This window comes from Dicentrarchus labrax, unplaced genomic scaffold (genome assembly GCF_905237075.1).
Source record: "Dicentrarchus labrax unplaced genomic scaffold, dlabrax2021, whole genome shotgun sequence".
Classification (NCBI taxonomy): Eukaryota; Metazoa; Chordata; class Actinopteri; family Moronidae; genus Dicentrarchus; species Dicentrarchus labrax.
In genome coordinates this window covers 20,684,492-20,704,563 of record NW_026136702.1, presented here as the reverse complement: position 1 = coordinate 20,704,563, position 20,072 = coordinate 20,684,492, and the positions used below count along the sequence as shown (strand labels likewise).

Below are 20,072 nucleotides of genomic sequence, written 5' to 3'. Positions count from 1 at the left end.
TAAGTATTTAAAACTCACAACAAGAAGGTCTTAGCTGGGTTCAAACCTGCAGCCTTTACTGTGTAGAGCGCAGAAACTAGAGCACCCAGAGAGTCAAACTACATCAAGGTGAGGTGAAGAGGGAATGTGTGTGTTTGTCCCTGCACTCTGACACAACCAAGTAAAGTGGACCAAGAAGTCAAACTGACCTGAAAAAGAAGACAGCCTGGCTCCTTGTTGCATCCAAATGTTTGTGTATACTCTCATTTCTCACTAGTCGCTTATTTGCACTCCCCTCTGCAAGGAGGCAGCTGGTGATTAACTGCAAACTCCTCTCTCTAACATACAAGACCTCTGGGTTACAACTGGGCTAAATTTGGCTGAGAAGTGAACTTTTAGAAAAAATATACTTTTAAGTTAATTACAGTACAACCGGGCATGGGACGATCTGAATTATTTAACCTGGCCAAAATAATTGTGATTCATATCATGATAATTATATATAAATATGCTTTAAAATGGCACAAATACATACTGGAATATCTTTAAATTTAGTTAAGAAAGAACTATTTTTATTGCATCGCATAGAGGACACTCCCTATCGCTCTGTTTGGAATCTGTAGTATTTCTACACATCCAGGGTGATCTTTTTTTGTAGGGGATACAATGGGCCAGCCAAGCCTCAGCCATTGTGATAGGCTTATAGGCTGTATATTTCAATATGATGCAGATGCCTAACTACATATCAAATTATAGTTATAGTTAGTTAAACACTGTTGAAAGTATGCTTCTAAGTTACACCCAACTCTTCTCACTTTTTAACCAAATTTAGCTCAGTTTTAACCTTGATGTCCAGACATCTTTTCATGTATATTGGGCTGAGGAAACGGGGAATATCAGTGACAAAATGGTCAACAGGCTGCGGTGAAGGAGCAACAAAGGCAGTGGGGAGAATTTGAGAATCTAAGACGGCATCTGATCCGCAGAGTCGACCACGAGGCAATGAACCAGACGGCAGGAAATGGAGATGCTTTTCCACAACGCAACACAACCAATCATGTGGCATTTTACACTTATCACAGACGGTCACAAAGTGGCGGCTGGTGTGTGAAACACTCGACCGGTTCAGCCTGCGAGCCTGTACACATTTGGAAGTACAAAGTCAATGTGGCGCTTCGTGATTTTCTTTTTTTTTTTTTTTTTTTTAATAAATGTGGCCTTTTGTCTGTGCGAACCTGTCAAAATTAGATTAGTTTTCCACAGCAAGCATGGCCTTTACACATATACAAACACACTCCAAGAAACACACAGACAGCTGGGCTCACATTCACACACACATAGAAGGACAGACGGATACACACACACACACACTCAGGGATAGACTCAGCTTCCTATGTGTGAGGCCAATTCATTTTGCCACAAGTGGTCCCAGATTGGATCTGGTCAGAGTCCCATTACGCCTCACCTTGGCTGACCTTAAGCTGCCCTACCCCACCCCACCCCACCCATCTCACCTCACCCCCAACACACACACACACACACACACACACACACGCTTACACATGCACGGAAACACACAGACAAATGTGCTCTCAAAACTATATTAAGGCTCACATACACACACACAGGTAGCCTCACCAAGACACAGGTCAGGTCATCAGGAACAAGCACAGACACACACACACACACACATAGACAGACACACACAGAGCATTATTGATTGAGTGTAACGTTATCTAGATGGGATCATTTCTATTGATTTAGAAAGAGGGGTCACTCTGATCAATGCTATCTGCCCGTCTGCTGTGTCATTAGAGCAGAGCCTGAGTGCCAAAATATCTGACTATCTTTTCTTTCCTCTTAGAAAGGCCACTGAGCACGAGAAGGAATTACTTGTTTGATCTCAGGTATCAACAGCGCCCGACACTGCCGACGTGCCCCGGAGCAAGGGCATCTATATGTCATCTGTGTTTACGCTGTCCACTCTGCTCAAAGGACTTGTACAGAACGTCAGCTAACAACCGCTAAACAGAGATAACAGGGGTAGTAGATCACGAGGCGAGTCCTTTGTAGTCACAGAAGAAGGGTCGACTATGTATGCAGGGTCACTAGGCTTCAAATGTGATGAGGAAATCTGAAAGATATGTCGTCTTTCTGCATTTAAATAGAAAATGACAAAATGGTTCGACTCATCTCTATTAGTGTATCAGGGTAGTAGTAGTGGTTATGTCTGCCTGTAGGGGCTACAGGTTGAAATTAGCTCGTAGCTAAATCTGGTACATCTCTTCTATTTTCACATCAGCCATTTTGCCATGAAATAGTAGGGTAAACAGGTGTCCCCGGTGATACTAATTATGCTCCGTTCCATTCAGGTCAAACAGAGTTAGGATGCTGCTATAGTGTGCATGTTGGGTGACTGGAAATGCTCTGCTACTCTAAATGGAACAGAACCTTAGTATCATCACCTGTGTTTATCCTACTATTTTATGGTAAACTGGTTGCAGTTAAAAAGGTTTATTGCGGGCGCCCGGTTAGCACAGTGGGTAGACCTGGTAACCCATGTACCGGGGCTGAGTCCTTGCTGCAGCGTGTCATCCCCTCTCTCTCTACCCCCTTTCCTGTCTGTCTTTGGCTATAACTATCAAATAAAGGCAATGAAAGGCCAAAAAAATAACTTAAAAAAAAAAAAAAGGTTTATTGCAAAGGTTTACTGAAAATGTAATAAAAAATAAACTGGTAAGTCCATCAAGGCCTCACAAATGTTAAATTCATGTTTTCACAGGTGAAATGTCACATTTCATGCATGAAATGTCTTCTCTTTTATGTGAATGTTATCATATAAATTGTAAAAAGCAAGGATACATTTTATATGGAGTATAATATTCATAGGTATGTTTTCATTAATGTATAATCTCTGTCCATTACAGTGTGTCAGTTGGAGTCGTTGCAAATATTATATGTACAAATGTGTGTGTGTGAGCATGTGTGTCCCTCGAGCTGTTTTGACCAGATGTGTCCCTTCTGCCCATCATTTTTTGCACCACTGCTCCTTAAACTTAATCAAGCACACACTTGTCCACACACACATACACACACACAGGTTTGTATTAATACATACATCATCGATCGCGATGTGAAAAAAAAGCAACAGGATGTTTAAGAAGGTGACAGCGAGAGACATCTTATGACTCAAACGCAAATAAAAATAAATTAGTCAACAGGATGTTTCAATCAACAAGCTTATAAAAAAGTCTTTCAGTTAAATATTATTCACTCAGTCATGGTTTCTGGAGCCTAATCAGAAGTCACTGCAGTCTTTTCAGCTTGATTACCGGTTTCCACTCATTTTATTTTACTATGACGGGAGAGACGCCGCTTCCTGACCTCCAGGTGTCTTTAGTCTGAAATGTTCCCTCGAGTATCGACAAAAATGTTTGAGGATTTATGTCATTTTCCTGTGGCTGTGAGGACATGAGGTTCACACAATGACAAGAGTGAATACTCTCCCTGTTCACACACACAGTCTCGCTTTATCTCTCTCTCTATCTCCTTCACACACACACACACACACACACACACACACACACACACACACACACACACACACTGCAGAGTCGCCTCCAGTCAAGCGTGTCTTATTGGCCTTCTGTTTGACTTCCTATTCAGCTCAGTGTGTGTGTGTGTGTGTGTGTCTCAGTGTGACGGTGTGAGAGATCCAGATGGAGATGGGTTTATAATCACGGGACAGTTGTTGTTTTTATTATTATTTTATCGTTGTTTTTACTGCTCACTAAACTGAGAATGAAGAGTGGAAGGGAGAGGAGAACATGGGAGACGAGAGGAGAGGAGAGGAGAGGAGAGGAGAACAGGGGCAACGAATAAGAAAAAAGAGGGGAGGAGAGGAAAGCACTTACACAAATAGAAAGTAAGGGGTGCAAAGGTCTTGTTGAAACAAAGAGAAGATGGGAACAAACAGGACAGAAAGGACCGATGATGATGAGAGGAGCAACAATTAAGGAAGAAAAGGGAGGAGAGGAGAGAAATGGAAGGAGGAAAAGTAAGGTTGTCAATGAAGAGAAGAGAAGAGTATAGGGGAGGGAATTAAAAGATATGAGAGAAGAGAGAAGTGGACAGAAAAGAAGCAAAGGGAGAGGAAACAAAGGTAACACAAAGTGAGGAGGAGAGGAAAAGTAGATAAGAGGGGCAACAAATGGGAAGGAGGAGGAGAGGTATGGAGTGATGGAAGGAGGAAATACAACAAGAGTAAGGGGGAGGAGAGCATGGAAGTGATGGAAGGAGTTAAGGATAAAAAGCAAGGTTGCCAATATCTTGTAGAAAGGGAGAGGAGGGCAGAAACGAGGGCAGAGGGGAGCAGAGAAGTGATGGAAATGGAAAGAAATTGAGGGGATAAGAAAAATGAGTGAAGGAAAATGAGTGAAGAGGAGAGGAGAAGAACAAAGGACAAGACCAAATGAGGAAAGAGGAGGAGAGAAATGAAAGGATGAATAGAAACCAAGGATGAAACATGGAGAGAAGAAGAAAGTAAGAAGACAGGGTAAGAGATGTAGCAGAGAAATTAGGAAAGAAAGCAAGATGGCAAAAGTCTTGTTGAAAGGATAAGTGGAGAGGAGAGAAAAAAGGGGAGGAGAAAAAAAGGACAAAGAGGAGACGAGCTGAGCAACACATACAAAAAGGGGAGGAGAGAAAAATGAGAAGAAAGCAAGGTTGCCAATGTCTTACTGAGAATAGAGAAGAAAACAGGAGGGGAGGAGAGGAAAATAAAAGAAGCAACAGATAAGAATAGAGCAGAGCAGTGAAAGAAGGATCACAAGATGAGTACAAATGAAAAATGGCAGTGGTGGAATGTAAACAAGTATGTCTACTGTTATTAAAGGTCCAGTGTGGATGTAGTGGCATCTGGCGGTGTAGTTGCAGATTACAACACCCTCGCCTCACCCTCATCTTGAGAAGAGATACTACAGTGGCCGTGAAAAATATGAAAAAGCTCTATCTAGAGCCAGTCTTTGGTTTGTCCATTCTGGGCTACTGTGGAAACATGGTGGTTCAACATGGCGGGCTCTGTGGAAGAGGACCTGCTCCCTCTGTAGATATAAACGTCTCGTTTTAAGGGAATGAAAACACAACCATTCATATTTTGAGGTAATTATACACTAATGAAAACATACCTATGAATATTATTTTCAATTTATATCCTTCAAATAGATCCTTCTAAATGTTACATACTACATCTTGAAATATCCATATAAAATAAATTGTGAAAAGCTACTCTGAATATTTATTATTCATATGCCATATGAAGATTCAGGAGAATGTTGCCATGTTTCTACAGTAGCTCAGAACGGACAAATCAAACACTGGCTCTATATAGGGCCTTTAGTGTTCTACTCCATTACATTTCATATTAAGATTTGCAGAGAAAACATGTGTTCAGTTTACAAAATGAGATAAAGATTTAAGTAATTAAAATTCGACTTGACATTTTGATTACGGGACACTTACTTGTATTTGAGTATTCTATAGTGTGGTATCACTACTTTTTCTTAAGTAAATGGTTTGAATACTTCCTCCACTACTAAAAAAAGGGGATCAGAGGAGTTAGATTAGGGAAAAGACAAAAAGATGAGTAGAAAGGGAACAGAACTGCAGCATCGTACCCAAAACAACATATGTTGTTGTATAAGTGACTACAAGGGAGACTGAAGAAGAGTTAGACAAGACAACAAAGCAGTAGGGAGATATAGGGGAAGGAGGAAAAGATGAGTAAAGCTTCCCAATTTTTTTTTTCAGAGAAGAGGGGAGGACAGAAAGCAGATGAAAAGAGAGAAGCGAAGGAAAAAGGAGGAGTTGCAAACTTCTTAAAACAACAAAACTTCTCTCATCTCTGAGCATTTCAGCGTTCCTTTCTTACTTTTCTCCATCTGCTTCCTTTTCCTCTGTCACTTTCTCTCTTTCTGACTGTGTATCTCTCTCTCTCTCTCTCTCTCTCTCTCTCTCTCTCTCTCTCTCTCCGTCCCTCCCACCACATTCACAGGGTTCATCTAAGTCGCGTTGACGCCCACTCACCTCCAACATGCTACCTCAGTTTCCATGGTAATCGAGTAGCGACTGTGCTACATAAATATATACTTTAACATTCAGCACTCCACAACTCATTAAGAACATCTTCGGATGAAAAATTAATCTCTCAGGGTGTTGTTCTTCTTAAAGGGCCACACGACAGTGACATTAAGGACTTTGTGTTTTTTTAATTTCTGTGAGTGTTTGTGAGAAAAGCAGCGAGAGAGCGCATGAACCTGTGAGGTCTTTGGGATGTGAAAGCGGGAGCTGCTCCGCGGAGCGTGACATGATGGTAAATGTGACCCAAGGGGATTTCATGAGTACGAGGGAACATTTTCTAGTTCACGACTCATGAGAGAGTCAGAACAAAGCTTATTTGGGTATAAAAGCTCCAGCATTGTGTTCACAAAATCACTCTTCCATTCAGCTGTCTGTGAAGCATCCCTATGTGTGATATATTTGTGGGTGCTGAAAGATGAGAGTTGTTTCTGGTCTCTTTCTGTACATGGAAGCACTAAAAAGTTTGATATAATAAAGGTAATGGTAGTAAACAAATTGTGGCTGACATCATGACTGACCAACACCATCAGACAGACGGAGTCCCGCCCCCTCTCCTCGCTTGCATCTGTTCCACCAGCTTCTGTATCTCAATGGGTTTTCACATTAATGTTTTTTATTGATTTTTCTGAAAAGCCTTTATTCATAAAGGGATTCTAAATAGACTATCATTTAACTTATCCTCATTTCTCAGATCTGGAACTTAACAAACACAGACTGGCTTCAACTTCAGGTTCCAGTAAACGGTAAATACTGAAAAAGTCAAGTAAATACATCAGAAGCTCAACAATTCCTTAATAGCCCAAATCAGCCATATTTGCAATTAGTTTTTAAGTGCCGTTATCTTGAGATCACGAGTAAAGTCAAGAAAACAAGCTTTGTTATCCCAAGGTAACCAGAGATTATCGGTTATCACCAGAAACCAAAAGATGGTTTCCTGTTATTACTTCTAATGTTTAACAGAGATCAGGACTGCCATGCCAGCATGCATAGATGGCATATAATAGATGTGTAGCATTAGTTCAACATAATGGACAATGCATGGACGAATGGCATGCAACCTGTCAGCAAATACTTCTTTTCATAGTGACCAAAATGAACCAGCAGCCAGGAAAAAGTGCATCAAATCTGGACACTGCCGGGATCATCGAGCTCATTTAATAAATCTAAATCTCCTCCTGATACATTCTGTCAGTACTGCATCACATTGTCAGGAAATGAATAGCTTAAAGCCCCCTACAAGGAACTTTACTTTTGTGTTGATTCTGGCGAACCACGTGGACTAAAGTGTTTCTACCACCTCGTTTCATTGATTTCAAGGGGAATCCGACCAAGCATTAAGAATAACTATAGGAATAGCCAATTGTTCTCGCTTATGTTTTTGTTTATGTAGGTCATATAGGGGCATCAGTATTACATCGAGACTCCATAACCAGTTAAAAACTCACTGTAGTATGTTTAAATGAACTCTCAGATGGTAACAACTCTATTCAGTCCAGTTATGAAACCTCCTCGACAGTCATGAAGGCTGAAATCAGATGTGATCAAATGAACCAGACACTCATTTTCAAGTTCTCCATTATTATCCTGTGATCTAAAAAAAAAACAAAGTTTTCTCCTGATAAATTATTACATTATCTCAAGGAGGAAATCTTGAGATACCGGCATTGTTTTGTTGGTTTTATTTATTATTCTTTGTTAAAGGAGGGCTCTGTTCCTCCACATGTTTTTTTCCTTTCCCCCCTTATACGTATACTATTATATCTCCGTTCCTGGAGTTTTCTGTCTGTAAATGGATGGATGGCTCAATGGATACCTACTGTAATGCTGTGGGTGGTAAAATACTCTGCATTGTTTTAACAAAGATAAAACAGTTATCATTCTGTGAGCATTTAACAACAACATATGTCTTAGCAGCCGGCTTATTGTCAAAGCCTAATGGGAGTTGGACGAATGCAGAGAGTCTCTGGATTTTGTGGAGATGAAATTAAATCCATGAAGATTTCATGGAGCAGAAGCTTGTGGATTTTGCAAAACATGTTTTTCCAAAGTTTAACTGTCATGAAGCAGCTCATTAAGTCTGATTTTGGTGATTTGCTATCTAAAAAATGTCTAGAAGACTAGTAATACTTTTTCTTTTAATGCCTAGACCTCTAGCTTACATAAAACCTGTAGAAGCCATTTCCAATTTTATGTATTCCTTTAAACACCATCCCTATTTTGAAGAAACTGGGAAGGGATGTATGTAACGAGGGCCAGGTTATAAGGAGTGTCACTGCTTTGTTAGAGAAGCACACAGTGTTTAACCCAATGTCCCTGTTATATGCGTCTATTCTTGGGGTTTTGTACTTTGTGGGGTTTAGTTTTTATGGGAAGGAAACAATTAACTCTGCAGCAGTGCAATGGTTGAGCTGTATTAAGTTGTATAATTAATCTTTTGTTTGTGGACAAATTGGGGTGATACCAGAAGCACATGGCTAAATCTTTCCGAGTAGAAGTCCCTCAGTGGCCTTTTAGGGGATCTTGTGGACATTATTCTTGGCTGTAACAATATGTAATGAAAGTCAAATCCTCCTTTCAATTGGACACAATTACATACAACTGTAACTTTTAAGTATTAAAATGTCTTTCTATTTGTCTGCACATTTGTTCAATAACATTTAAGGACAATGTGATTTTATTGATTTCAGAGTTATAGCATTTTCACTAGATGTGCTTTAGCACTAATATACCATGAATAGACTTGCAAAAGGAAGTGATTCTGGTTGGTTGTGATTGTATTGTTTTATTGTAACTGTGATATATATACATTTTACAGTTGTATACATTAAAAGAGCACAGCCCTCCTACACACCAGGGCTATATACACATTTTTAATACCTACAGTATATTACATTTGTTTATCATTTTTAGCTTTGAAATGTTATCCTTTATAGTTATTATTTCTCATTGTTCTTTTTACCTCTTTTTCTAATATAATATATATAATATAATATAATATAATCGTTCTTTATTATACAGTTTTTAGCATAGCATCAAGAGGAATCATTGAGTCTTTGAGTCAGCAGACCTCACTAAACACAGTGTGGCTATTTGTTAGCATTCAAACCACCACACCCCCTGGAAAACGTCCACATTTAAATGAGAGGAACTGATTAAAAATAGGGAGGACTGAGATTATTTGAGGCCATGATTCAAAGAAAACGACAGCATCAGTTGTTTCAGTGAATCCTCCAAAATGACATATGGTTACATTCAAGTGACAAAGTCCATATAGTGGTATTAGTAATGATGATGAGTAATGTTCTTATGGAGAGATAAAGCTCATGTAAAGAGGAGGTTGGGTTACATCACTGCTGTTTGTTTCCTGTTTCCAATCAACAGTCTTTGTGTTTTTTTAAAAGCATGTTGGCAGTCGTTCCCTAATCTTAACCTCATGTTTATTATTGGGACGGCAAAGGTCCCCTGACCTTAACATTTTAAGCCAAATCACGCTGTTTCATGTTTCCCTCAACCAATCCTTAACCACAGCGTTGCCACACCATAAAACAGATTTGCACTAATTTGTGCCGATAGAAGCATCAGATCAGTAAACACTTGTTTTCTTTCTAGTGGACAGTTACAAATGAGGTAGTGTGTAACACTGAAGATGATCTATTGGCAGAAATGGAATGTGATATGCATAAATGTGTTTTCATAATTGTATTTGAAGTTAGAATGAGCCTTTTATGTCTTCAGCTGTTGATGTACTGTATGTTTCTACAGTAGCCCAGAAGAGACAAGACGCTTTCACAGCCACCATGGCTGCCCTTTTTGTATTTTGAGAGGGAGGGTGAAGTGAGGGAGTCGCAATTTGACCAGACTGCTAGATGCCAAAAAATCAGTCAGTCATTTAATGTAATATCTGAAATATTTGTATCGAATTATTCTGTATCTGTTATCAGATCATAGAAACTAAATGATTCTGGGTGTCTGAAGCATGAACAAAGTATATTTGACAGAAACTGTGTTTGAAAGTATTTAAATATTTTAGCTTAGTGGTACTCTGCTTTGAAACTTCATGATGTCCCACATGCACAAAAAAAACAACTTGTTGGTTCAGCCAAGTAGTCAGACTGTGTCAGAAATTCACACACACACACACGCTGGTATCGCGCAAACACACTCATGCGTAGAGAAGAAGATACATGCGCACACACACACTATCTCTCCCTTTGGAGCAGATGGCTCCACAGTCATAGCTGATGTTTCACACATCAATGAAGCACACCATGTACTCACAACTACTGAATACACACACTCTCTCTGTCACACACACACTCATGCCATGTAAGTCACAACCACTGAACACACACATGCTTGCATACGCACACATGCGTAAGCGCTCGAACCCAGACGGACCGACCATTTCACTCACAACTGTTAAACGCACACACAGACAGTGATATACACACACATACACACACACAGACAGACAAATGCACACGCATGCACAGAGTGTCCTCGTTGGCGCTAATTTATGGAGTGAGGAGCCATGTTGCTGGCGACTTAGCTCAAACCTCAAAACACACACTCCCTCTCTCTCACACACACAGGTTTAAAGCATTAACAGCTGAGAGGCAGTGGGTTATAGTGTTGTATTGTCATGGGTGTTGTTAGGCGTGATGTCAAATAGCCGTTAGCACCAAGTGAGAATATTGTACCATAACCCGGCGGCTCAAGGACATTATTGCTTTTACAAGACAGTCAGCCGCACCTGTGGTTTTAATTGAAAGCAGTTGTCACTTAATACACACCTCTGATAAAGAAAGTAAACCAGGCCACAGTTAACTCGGCTCAAGCTGGAGCTTTTAGTCAGGAGCTCTCAGACAAAACGGAGTCACTTCCTCGAGAGAAACTTCACACATCCGGCACAGGAAGCCTCTCAAAACAAATAAAGTGCTCAAATATATTGCAATATAGAGAAAAATAATTGCTCAGAAGGAATTTGATGTCAACTTTTTGTGCCAAGTAGGGTGTAGAAAATCAGCGTTATTTAACTTACTGGAATCAATGTTTCTATAGCAACACAACTCTGGCCTGGCTGATATTGGGAAAGGTGTGAAATATTCCCTGACAGCTGGTGGGCTATCATGAATTAATGTCGCCGCAGAGTCACTGTGAACTACCTGATTTACAAAAAACACACATATAAACACAAGAAGAGACACAGACACGCCAGGGAGAGCAGCGGATTGAGATGTGCGTACACTTCTTGAATGATTTTAAATGTTGTTTTAATAAATTTATCTTTGGACCACCCAGTGTGGGTTTGAAATGTGCTGCATTGACAGCTAGGATAGTAACACAGAGAAAACAGGCAAGGTGCCCAAATATCTTTTCCACATTCAAGCAATTGAGGTATAGGAAAAAACAACATTTGATTCACGGTACTGAATGATTTATTTTCCTTTAAAGAGGAGAGAATAGGGTGATATCGTATCTGTTTGCTCTCTGCTGCAGCTGAACGCTATCAGGTATCGATATCAGGGAATGAGGATTAAATCTGAAATGTAGTTACAGGAAAGTTTATGTTGAATTGGACATCATATTTTTCCTGACATAAATGATGTAAGTAGTTTTTTCTTAAAGGGTCAGTATACTCAAATCTCCACAAAATAGCAAGGAAACATTATTAGGAAAGAAACTGTATTGCTACTGACAAAAATGATGAATATAGTTTACCTATTATATAATTTCTGTAATATTGGTGAATGCACTTAAAATATATCTGATATGATTTCTAACCTCATTTTTATATTCCAAAATATTCCTATAATTGCAGAAAATAATCCCACCACAAGGTCACGTGTGATTGAAAGCCCCAGAACAGATACTAAAAGGACCCAGAGGTGAGATTATTTTCTGCAATTATAGGAATATTTTGAAATATAAAGATGAGAGATTGGGGGTTGTTACTCTGAGTCAAAGTCTTTATTAAAGTGAATGAAACCCTCATGAATCATAGATCAATAAAAGCCTAATTTTACTCAATACAAAAATAGCATATTGTCAGTATTTAAGAGAGCCCCTAAAATTTCACAAATCATGTCTCAGTCAATCCAGGAAATTCAACCAATCTCTGTGAACTCTGTGCGACCTTGTAACTTTGTCTAATCACTGCAACTTTTCAATTAGAATTTGACCAGTCATTGTTTCCTGCACAAAACATCGAGTCATACGTCACCAAACTCACTTCCTCGTTTTCTCTTGTGAAGATGCAGGCCATGCATGACCATGCCAACTTCTCACTTTTATCCTGTCCAAACAGTGTGATCTTATTCTCACTGGAACAAGTTGTCTTGCCTAAAAACATTGCTCCATGTGCTGCAATTCTTTAGAGAAGGTGCCATGAAATTTCACATTTTAGGCACCAACAATCTAAAAAAAAAAAAAGCCTGAGAAATCCTGGGGGACTGATCACTTCAAAAGTGTCTCAGTAAGGTGTTGGGCCATCACACGATCATTTACACACTCATCCAACTATTCAGTGAGCCCTGCTGCCCTGTGGATGAGGGCATTGTCAAATGTGCCTGCAGGGCATTATTGAACATGTCAGAGAGCATCATAGTTAATTGCTTTATGTTACCATACTGTAGTACACCTGTGTATAAGCAGCTGTTTTTGATGCGTTTCTCTACTGATTTATTCAGGTCTTCCCTTTAATTTGTCCCTCAGCTGTGTATTTACAGTATGTCTAATTTGGATGAGTTTACAGTTAAGGTTTGGTACATTTTTTTTTTTTGATTTACATATTACCATGTAACAATAATTTAAGGGTGAAAAAAATAAATAAAAGAATAAAAATAAAATGTATACAGACTTGACTGACTGTGATTTAGGAAAATTCAAGAATCCTTTATTTTAACATAATACAGAAATGATTAGGGTTAGGCCATTTATATTATGTGAAGTTAAGGAGCTAAAACTAATAAAATAATAATAAAAGCTCGTAAAGTTTATTTGCAGTAAGAATTTTTTTTTCATGATTGATAAAAAATGAAAACATCTTCGCATAAACATGGGACTGAACTTGAGTCATTGGAGTTGAAAGGAAACTGTAGACACTCATCCATCCCACTGATCTCCACACACTCACTTTACACTATTTTGGCTTCAAACTCTGCCACCTATTTCTGCTCATGTCTTTCTCATGCAATCCTTTTGTGCTGGCGCAAACATAACTCTGATTTCCCATGCACAGAGCATGTTATTTGAATTTTTAAGACTTGATCGTTTCATGCAATTTCATCAGACCTGCCTGTGCTAAAGAACTTAGAGATAAAATTAGCTCGGGAATATGAGGATCCAAGGTGACTGGTGATAGTCATGTGTGGTTGTTCGCCAATTAAATCTCTTGATATAGCTTTCTATTCCTGGATTAGGTGACGAACACAGTTGAATACGTGCCTTTGAAATGCCTCCGTTTTCTTGTGTGGGTAATTAAAGAACATTTATTTATGGTATTGTGTTAGCAGAGGAAACTTTACCTTATGTTTTCTGGGTTTGATATCATTTGAACACGTCTGAAAGCTCTAACTTATTAAAGGTGATATAACGGCTTCATTAGTTTGTCATCTATTTAGTGAAGCACAATAATTAATGTGTTAGAAGAGGAGTAAGTGAACGTCTATTTTTGACAGGCTTTAATGAGAAATTCCAACCACGAAGTATGTTGGAACAAAGTTGGAAAGATGCCGTCTGTGGAAGATATCGCAAGGAAGGAGAAGATTTAAGACCGAGAAAAACAGTCAGTTGTTTCAGCAAATCCCCAAAAACATTTGTTGACGTTCAAGTGACGTAAAGACTTTTTGAAAAATCTAATCAGTTACTCTTTTAAAAAGTAATAAAGAAAATTTACTTTCTCAAAGCAAAAGTAATCAGTTACATTTCTTTCATTTTTCAGCCCACCTACGTCACAATAGCTTTTAAAACAACTCCATACCCACACGTCACATTTTCATTGTTCAGAAACAGAAAACGACATTAGGATTGCCGGCCTATACGTTTTGAGTTTGTTAACTGACCATCAACAGCTAACTTAACATTAGCCACACGTCTCTAGGATTAATAACTGTGATGTAATTACCAAAATTACTCAATACTGAAAAATGTATCATAATCACATCACTGTTACTAAGCCTTACTTTACTGCCCAAAACTGACCTACAGTCCCCGTTGGCTCCTTCTGACCACGATCGTTCCCTTACATTAACCAGATGGTTAGTGTTGTAACCATGTCAACAAAGGTTGCCTAACTTTAAAGAAGTACTCATTTTAACCCAACCTACCAACCTGCCGAACACTGTCTTTTTTGTGCCTAAACATAACCAAACCTCAGTCACAGCAGTGTCAGATGAGGAAACAAATTCACCAAAAAGTAAAAAGCAAGGTTATTTCTTTCTGCTGTTGTTCCCTTCTGCGGAGTGCCGCCTTAGTTTTTTGGGGAAAAACTGATCACGTTATGGTGCAGATAGGGACGTCAGAGCAGACAATGCTCCTGTGCGTCATTCTAGTGGAGTGTAATTTGAAAGTTTAAATGGGGGGAAAATAAACTCCAAGTGTTTGTGGAAGTAAATTCACACTCAGGATTTTTTATAAACACTCATAAGAGCCACGTGTTTTGCTCAGCGTTTCATCAAGCTCATGAAAAGCTGCAAAGTGCCAAAGGCTTAAAACACTTTATTTTTTTTGACTACATGTTCATCTTGCAGCTGTCAGCACCTCTGGCTCTGCACGCTACAAGATTAGGCCTACAGCAGGACATTTGTTAACCTTTTCTCAGATCTGTGGTAATCCAGATTTGGGATTTGCCCTATAAGTTTTCATTTGCAGTCATGAATACCAGTATTATGCCAGTATTATATTACGTATTCATGTGAAAATGAAAAGGTCCAACGTCTGGATGTTGAGTTTTTGCTTTTTGTTGCTATTTTAATAAAACAACACAAACCGTTACAGCTGCAGAACACTTCAGTGCTGCTGCCGGCTCTATTATGTTCCTTCTAGTTAATTGCAGGCTAAGTCAGATGCATTGTTGATTTACTGCAGGCCAGTCACTCGCACAGACTTATAGCCCTATCATCCCACCATGACATGTCATCATAATTTATGATTTATGACGGTTATTAAAAGTATTGACATAACTAAAAGTGAAATATGATCTGACAGTGAAATCACATGAGGCAGAACAAAGACATTGTACTGTGCAACCTGTGTCAAAATGAGCGCTATGTTACCCAACACTTTTAATTTATTTCTAATGATCAATACATGACTCTAATCATGTTTTTGCTAAAACATTAAAACAACCTTGTTTTAAAGAGGTTCAAATTTGTATTTTTTGGTTAATTTGAAATGACAGATTAAACGAAAATGAGTAAATGTAATTAAAATTTTGTGAAAAAGGAGTAGCTAGTGCTTTATGCGTAATGAGCCTAGTGTAGCACTGCCCTCACACAACCTCTTGGCGTCTCATCCGATGTCTCTCTTTGAAGTCTGTAGGAATTTTCGGTGCATCCCTACATGGAATTATGTTTGCCTGTAACTTTCAGTAAGAGTGAAGGAGAATGGGTACAAGGTTTAGTTGGAGTTTAGATTAGGAGAAAAAAAATAAAGAAGCTTCTGACTCATCTGGTCAGCTAGAATCTTCCCACATACCGCCAGGACTGAGGATGACAAGCTGGTTCTCTAAACTCGTTTACATTCAGATTTTAACAAAATGCACTCAGGTCTATGGTTTGTCACCAAGTTGTATTTTTAACACATCAAAATGTATTCCAACTATACTATAGGATTAGTATTTTGACTACAGGAAGTGCCAATAAGCTGTTTTTCAAGATGATTAAAATATGGGGATTATGAACAGATTAGGTTAAAATCTGCCACCGAGAATGTGCATGAATCTGTTTGAACATGTGCCATCTGCATGCGTCTGAGGGAGTCCTGTTGTAAAGGTGCATAAGAGCGGAGTCAATTAAGGATTAATGGATACGTAAAGAGAAAAAAAACCCTACTTGACCTCAAACACTGAACACTTAAAAGGTAGAAAACAAGATGCAGAACGTGTTTAAGTGCAGACACCGAGCCAGAGGAGCTCTTAGAGTAAGAGGGAGACCCTCTCCAGCTTCCCCACCCCCATCGGCATCTTTCTGCCTCCAAAACCAAGTCAATTAACCTAATGGAAGTGGCAATTAATTAACTCAGCAAACACAATGATTAAGGACCTGACAATCAAGGGAGTGGGAGTGGTTTAAGCGATGCTGATTTAGAGGTATAATGACTTTCTGGTTTTTCTTTGATGCAGAAAATAAAAAATAAAAGACGCACATGCACTCTGGATTAGACTGGATTAATGTCAATTAAACATTGGTTGATTCAAAACTGAAATGAATCCAAAATAAAAAGCCTTTAAACACCAAAAGCAGTCAGACATGAGTCCCACAGTGTGGACACGCTTAACTTTTCAAAAATAAAAGCACTTCAATTTGACTTTTTTTGTGCCGTCTCACAGCAAACCTAGGAGCTAAAACAAAGCAACCACCGGACACGAGGCCTTACCGTGTTTCTTTGGCCATTGGTTCCTATTGGTCCCCTGAACACCCCTTTGATGCTCCTCAGTTGTCCGTCACGCAGGTGGGTGGAACTGATCACAATGTAGTAGCACGCCATTGGATTTGATTGGGTTTCATATATTTAAATATCTACCTATATATCTATCTCAACAAAAAGTCTGCTCCTTCTTCTTCTGCCTCTTCAACTCTCTCCCGCTCTCCTCATTTCTTCTCTCCTCCTCTGTTATATATAATAAAGTAGAGGAGGGACAAAAAAGAGAAAAGGAGGAGCGCGGTCCCCCCCCACTGCTCTGATTTATTCTCTCTCTTCTCTAAGTTTCTGCCGGTGACTCTTTGACTCTGCCTCCTCTCTGCTCATCTTCCCTTCAGCTTTTGTCTCTTTTTAAATATTTCACCCTCTGCTCCTCCTTTCTTTCCGCTCTTGTCTTCCTCTAAATGCTTTTTTAAAATTCTTCTGGGTTTTTTTTTTCTAAACTCCCTCTAGATTCCTCTGTCTACCTTTAAATAGTCTTTTTCTTCCCAGATGCTTTGCTCCCATCTTTCATTCATCAATCTTTCCTTGTCATTGACTCCCTTTCTCTCTCTCTCTTTCTTGCTGAGTTGAAATTTCTTCCCGAATTCTCAGCCTCTCATTGATCAGCCTTGCAGTTCCTCCAACTATCTCCTGTCCGCTACCTCCCTTTCTTTACTTCACAATCTCTCCAACCTCCTTTTGTTTTCCCTCTCTGTATCTCTCTAAGTGGAGAGGAGGGATACTTTTTCCCCTCCTCTCACTATCTCCCCATCTCCTGTGACTGTCTTTGTTTCTCTCTTTGTCTCTTTTTGCTCTCTGCCTCCTTGTTAGTGTGGAGAAGAAGTACTCAGTCTTCTCCTCCCTCTGTCTTTCTCTCTGTCAGAGCCGGCGTGCAGCTTCCTCTCAGATGCTCCTCTCCTCTCCTCTCCTCTGCTGCGCTGCATGTGTTGGCTCTCCTCCCTCCCTCTACCTCCCTCTCTCTGCTGATCTCTTGCTCTGTGGCCAGCAGAGTGGTTTGCTCCTCAGTTACCCGCGGTTACCATCTGCCCTTTTAACGCATGGAGTGCTGACGCTTGCTCTCTCCTCCCTCTCCCTCTCCATCCCTCCCTTCCTCCATCTCTCTCTCTCTCTCTCTCTCTCTCTCTCTCTCTCTCTCTCTCTCTGCCTCTCCTCTTGCTGTCTTTCTTCTCGCTTTAATCATCTCCTTCTCTCCCTCCTTCTCTTATTCTCTCAAGCCAAAGGAGACAAGCTCCACCTACTGGTAAGCAGAAAACATACAGAGAGGAAAGAGAGAGAAACAGCAGGAGGGATTCTTTAATTCAACCTATGTTGTTTGTAAAAAACAGTTTGGGTTTTTTTCAACCTATTTGCTGGTGATTTATTGTCTTGTTCAAGGGCGCTTAAGCTATGGAGCTCAAATGTGTCAGTTTAAATCCTGGTTCTGGTTCAAGGTCTTTACAACACAAACAAACAAAAAAAAAACACTTAAAGCAACTAGAGAAGGCAATATCTGAAGAAATTGCAGGTGTAAATGCTGGCTGTTGGAAAGCTGACACTAAACTGAATTGCTGGCTTTGAAATTGTGTGAAAGTTGTGGAGTATTTGAAGATTTCTTGAAAAGCGGACGCTAAAATGCATGAAAAGCTAAGCATGATGAAAATATATATACTCATAGTATTACTTAGTATGTCAAAATGTAGGCCTGCCATATATATTTGTTAGTTTGTGGCTCCACCGTAGTAAAAAACATGAAAGTCTGTCACTGATTTACTGAGTAATGAAGTTACAGCATTAGGATTTGACAGTCGTCAATTATGTTCTCATTGATTGTCGCTCACTCCAAATCTATTGCACACTAAGACAAAATATTCTGCTGGTTTTGGATAGTACTATCTGAAGACTAAAGATTTCTGCTTCATTATACATTTCACAAACATCTTTGAGGTCCAGTGCGTAGGATTTTTTTTTCATCTAATGGTGCAGTTGCAGATTGCAATTCCCTCGCCTCACCCTCCCCTTCCAAGCATTTGAAGATAAAAACAGTTAATTCTATGGTAACAACGACTGCTATTTTCAGGCAATTATACACTAATTAAAATATAGTTTTAGTTAATTTCTGCCAATAGAGCCTCCTAAATGTTACACACTGGACCTATAAGATATAAGTGGAAAGTTTTTTTCTTGCAACTGCATTTATAACATTTTCAGAGTCAAACCATGTAATGTTATATGCTACTCCAATACACTTTAAGAGCAAATATTACTGGGACCACTACAGAAAATTGCAGATTCACATTTAATATCCCGGAATTCGCATTATACATACTAACTCTGACTATCTGTAATTACTTGGCCACAGTTTAGCACAGTGACTACATATGGTCCAGCCATATAGGTTTTCAACGTAGCCTTCCAAATAAAATCCAAATTAATGCAAGACAGTCCTCACTGGAAAAACAAGAGCCCAAAACAACCAAATAATCTGATCAGCGTCACAGCAAAGTGTGTGACTTTTAGTTTCCTGTCTCCCAACAATAGTCAACATTGGTTTCTTTTAACCATAAATATAATCTTTTCCTAAATGTGACCATGTATGTTGGCCTGCTAATATAGTCGGTAGTCAAATCAGACAACATTCATATGGGTTGTTCAGGAAAGAACTGACTAACTTTGTCCGGGCTTGTTGTTGTAAATGTCATCGTTCAAAAACATTAGAAATACCTGAATAAATAAGTAATGTAAACAACCAAATACATATAAAGATATTCTACGCTACTCTACACTGCGACATCACTGCACACACATTTACAACCACCAGGACTAGAGGTGTTCAGTATGGGTACAAATGAATCTTCTCAGTGAACTGACACTTAACACACACTTAATCAACATTGTCACTGACCAAATCAGTGGCTCCTAGCAGAGGAGCTACTCTCACTGGTGACTGAAAGCACTGTTGTCAGGCGAGCTACAATTCATTACAGCTATAGTTAAAAGCTCACTGAATAAACCTGATCCATATGCACTAAACCTTGATGTGAGTACTCTGTTGCAAATAGGTAAATTCAGATCTTTATGCTCCCATAAGAGGAAATTTCTTTCTGCAGAAAGGCAACATAAAAGCAAAGAACATAAACACGAAGACGATTGAAGACATTAAACGTGCTGTACTTTGTACTCAGTCCACAAGACACATGGTGTATGATAAAAGCAACAAAAGCTGCAACATGAAGAACAGAGATAAGAAAGAAATTATTGCTAAGCTGCGTGAGGAACCGAGAGACAGTTTAAGAGCACTTATTGCACATGGGATGAATGAAAACTTGAACCTT

General features: G+C 39.3%; 1 protein-coding gene across 1 annotated transcript in view; it reads right to left on the bottom strand.

The window, feature by feature from the left end:
• LOC127352010 (uncharacterized) overlaps positions 1-17,823 on the bottom strand; it is a 62,091-nt gene extending 44,268 nt beyond the window's left edge. Inside the window, exon 1 of the mRNA XM_051380094.1 lies at positions 16,714-17,823. Coding sequence (XP_051236054.1) covers positions 16,714-16,824 — 111 coding nt within the window. The 5' untranslated portion in view covers positions 16,825-17,823. The remainder of the gene's footprint in view (positions 1-16,713) is intronic.
• Positions 17,824-20,072: the final 2,249 nt, after the last annotated feature.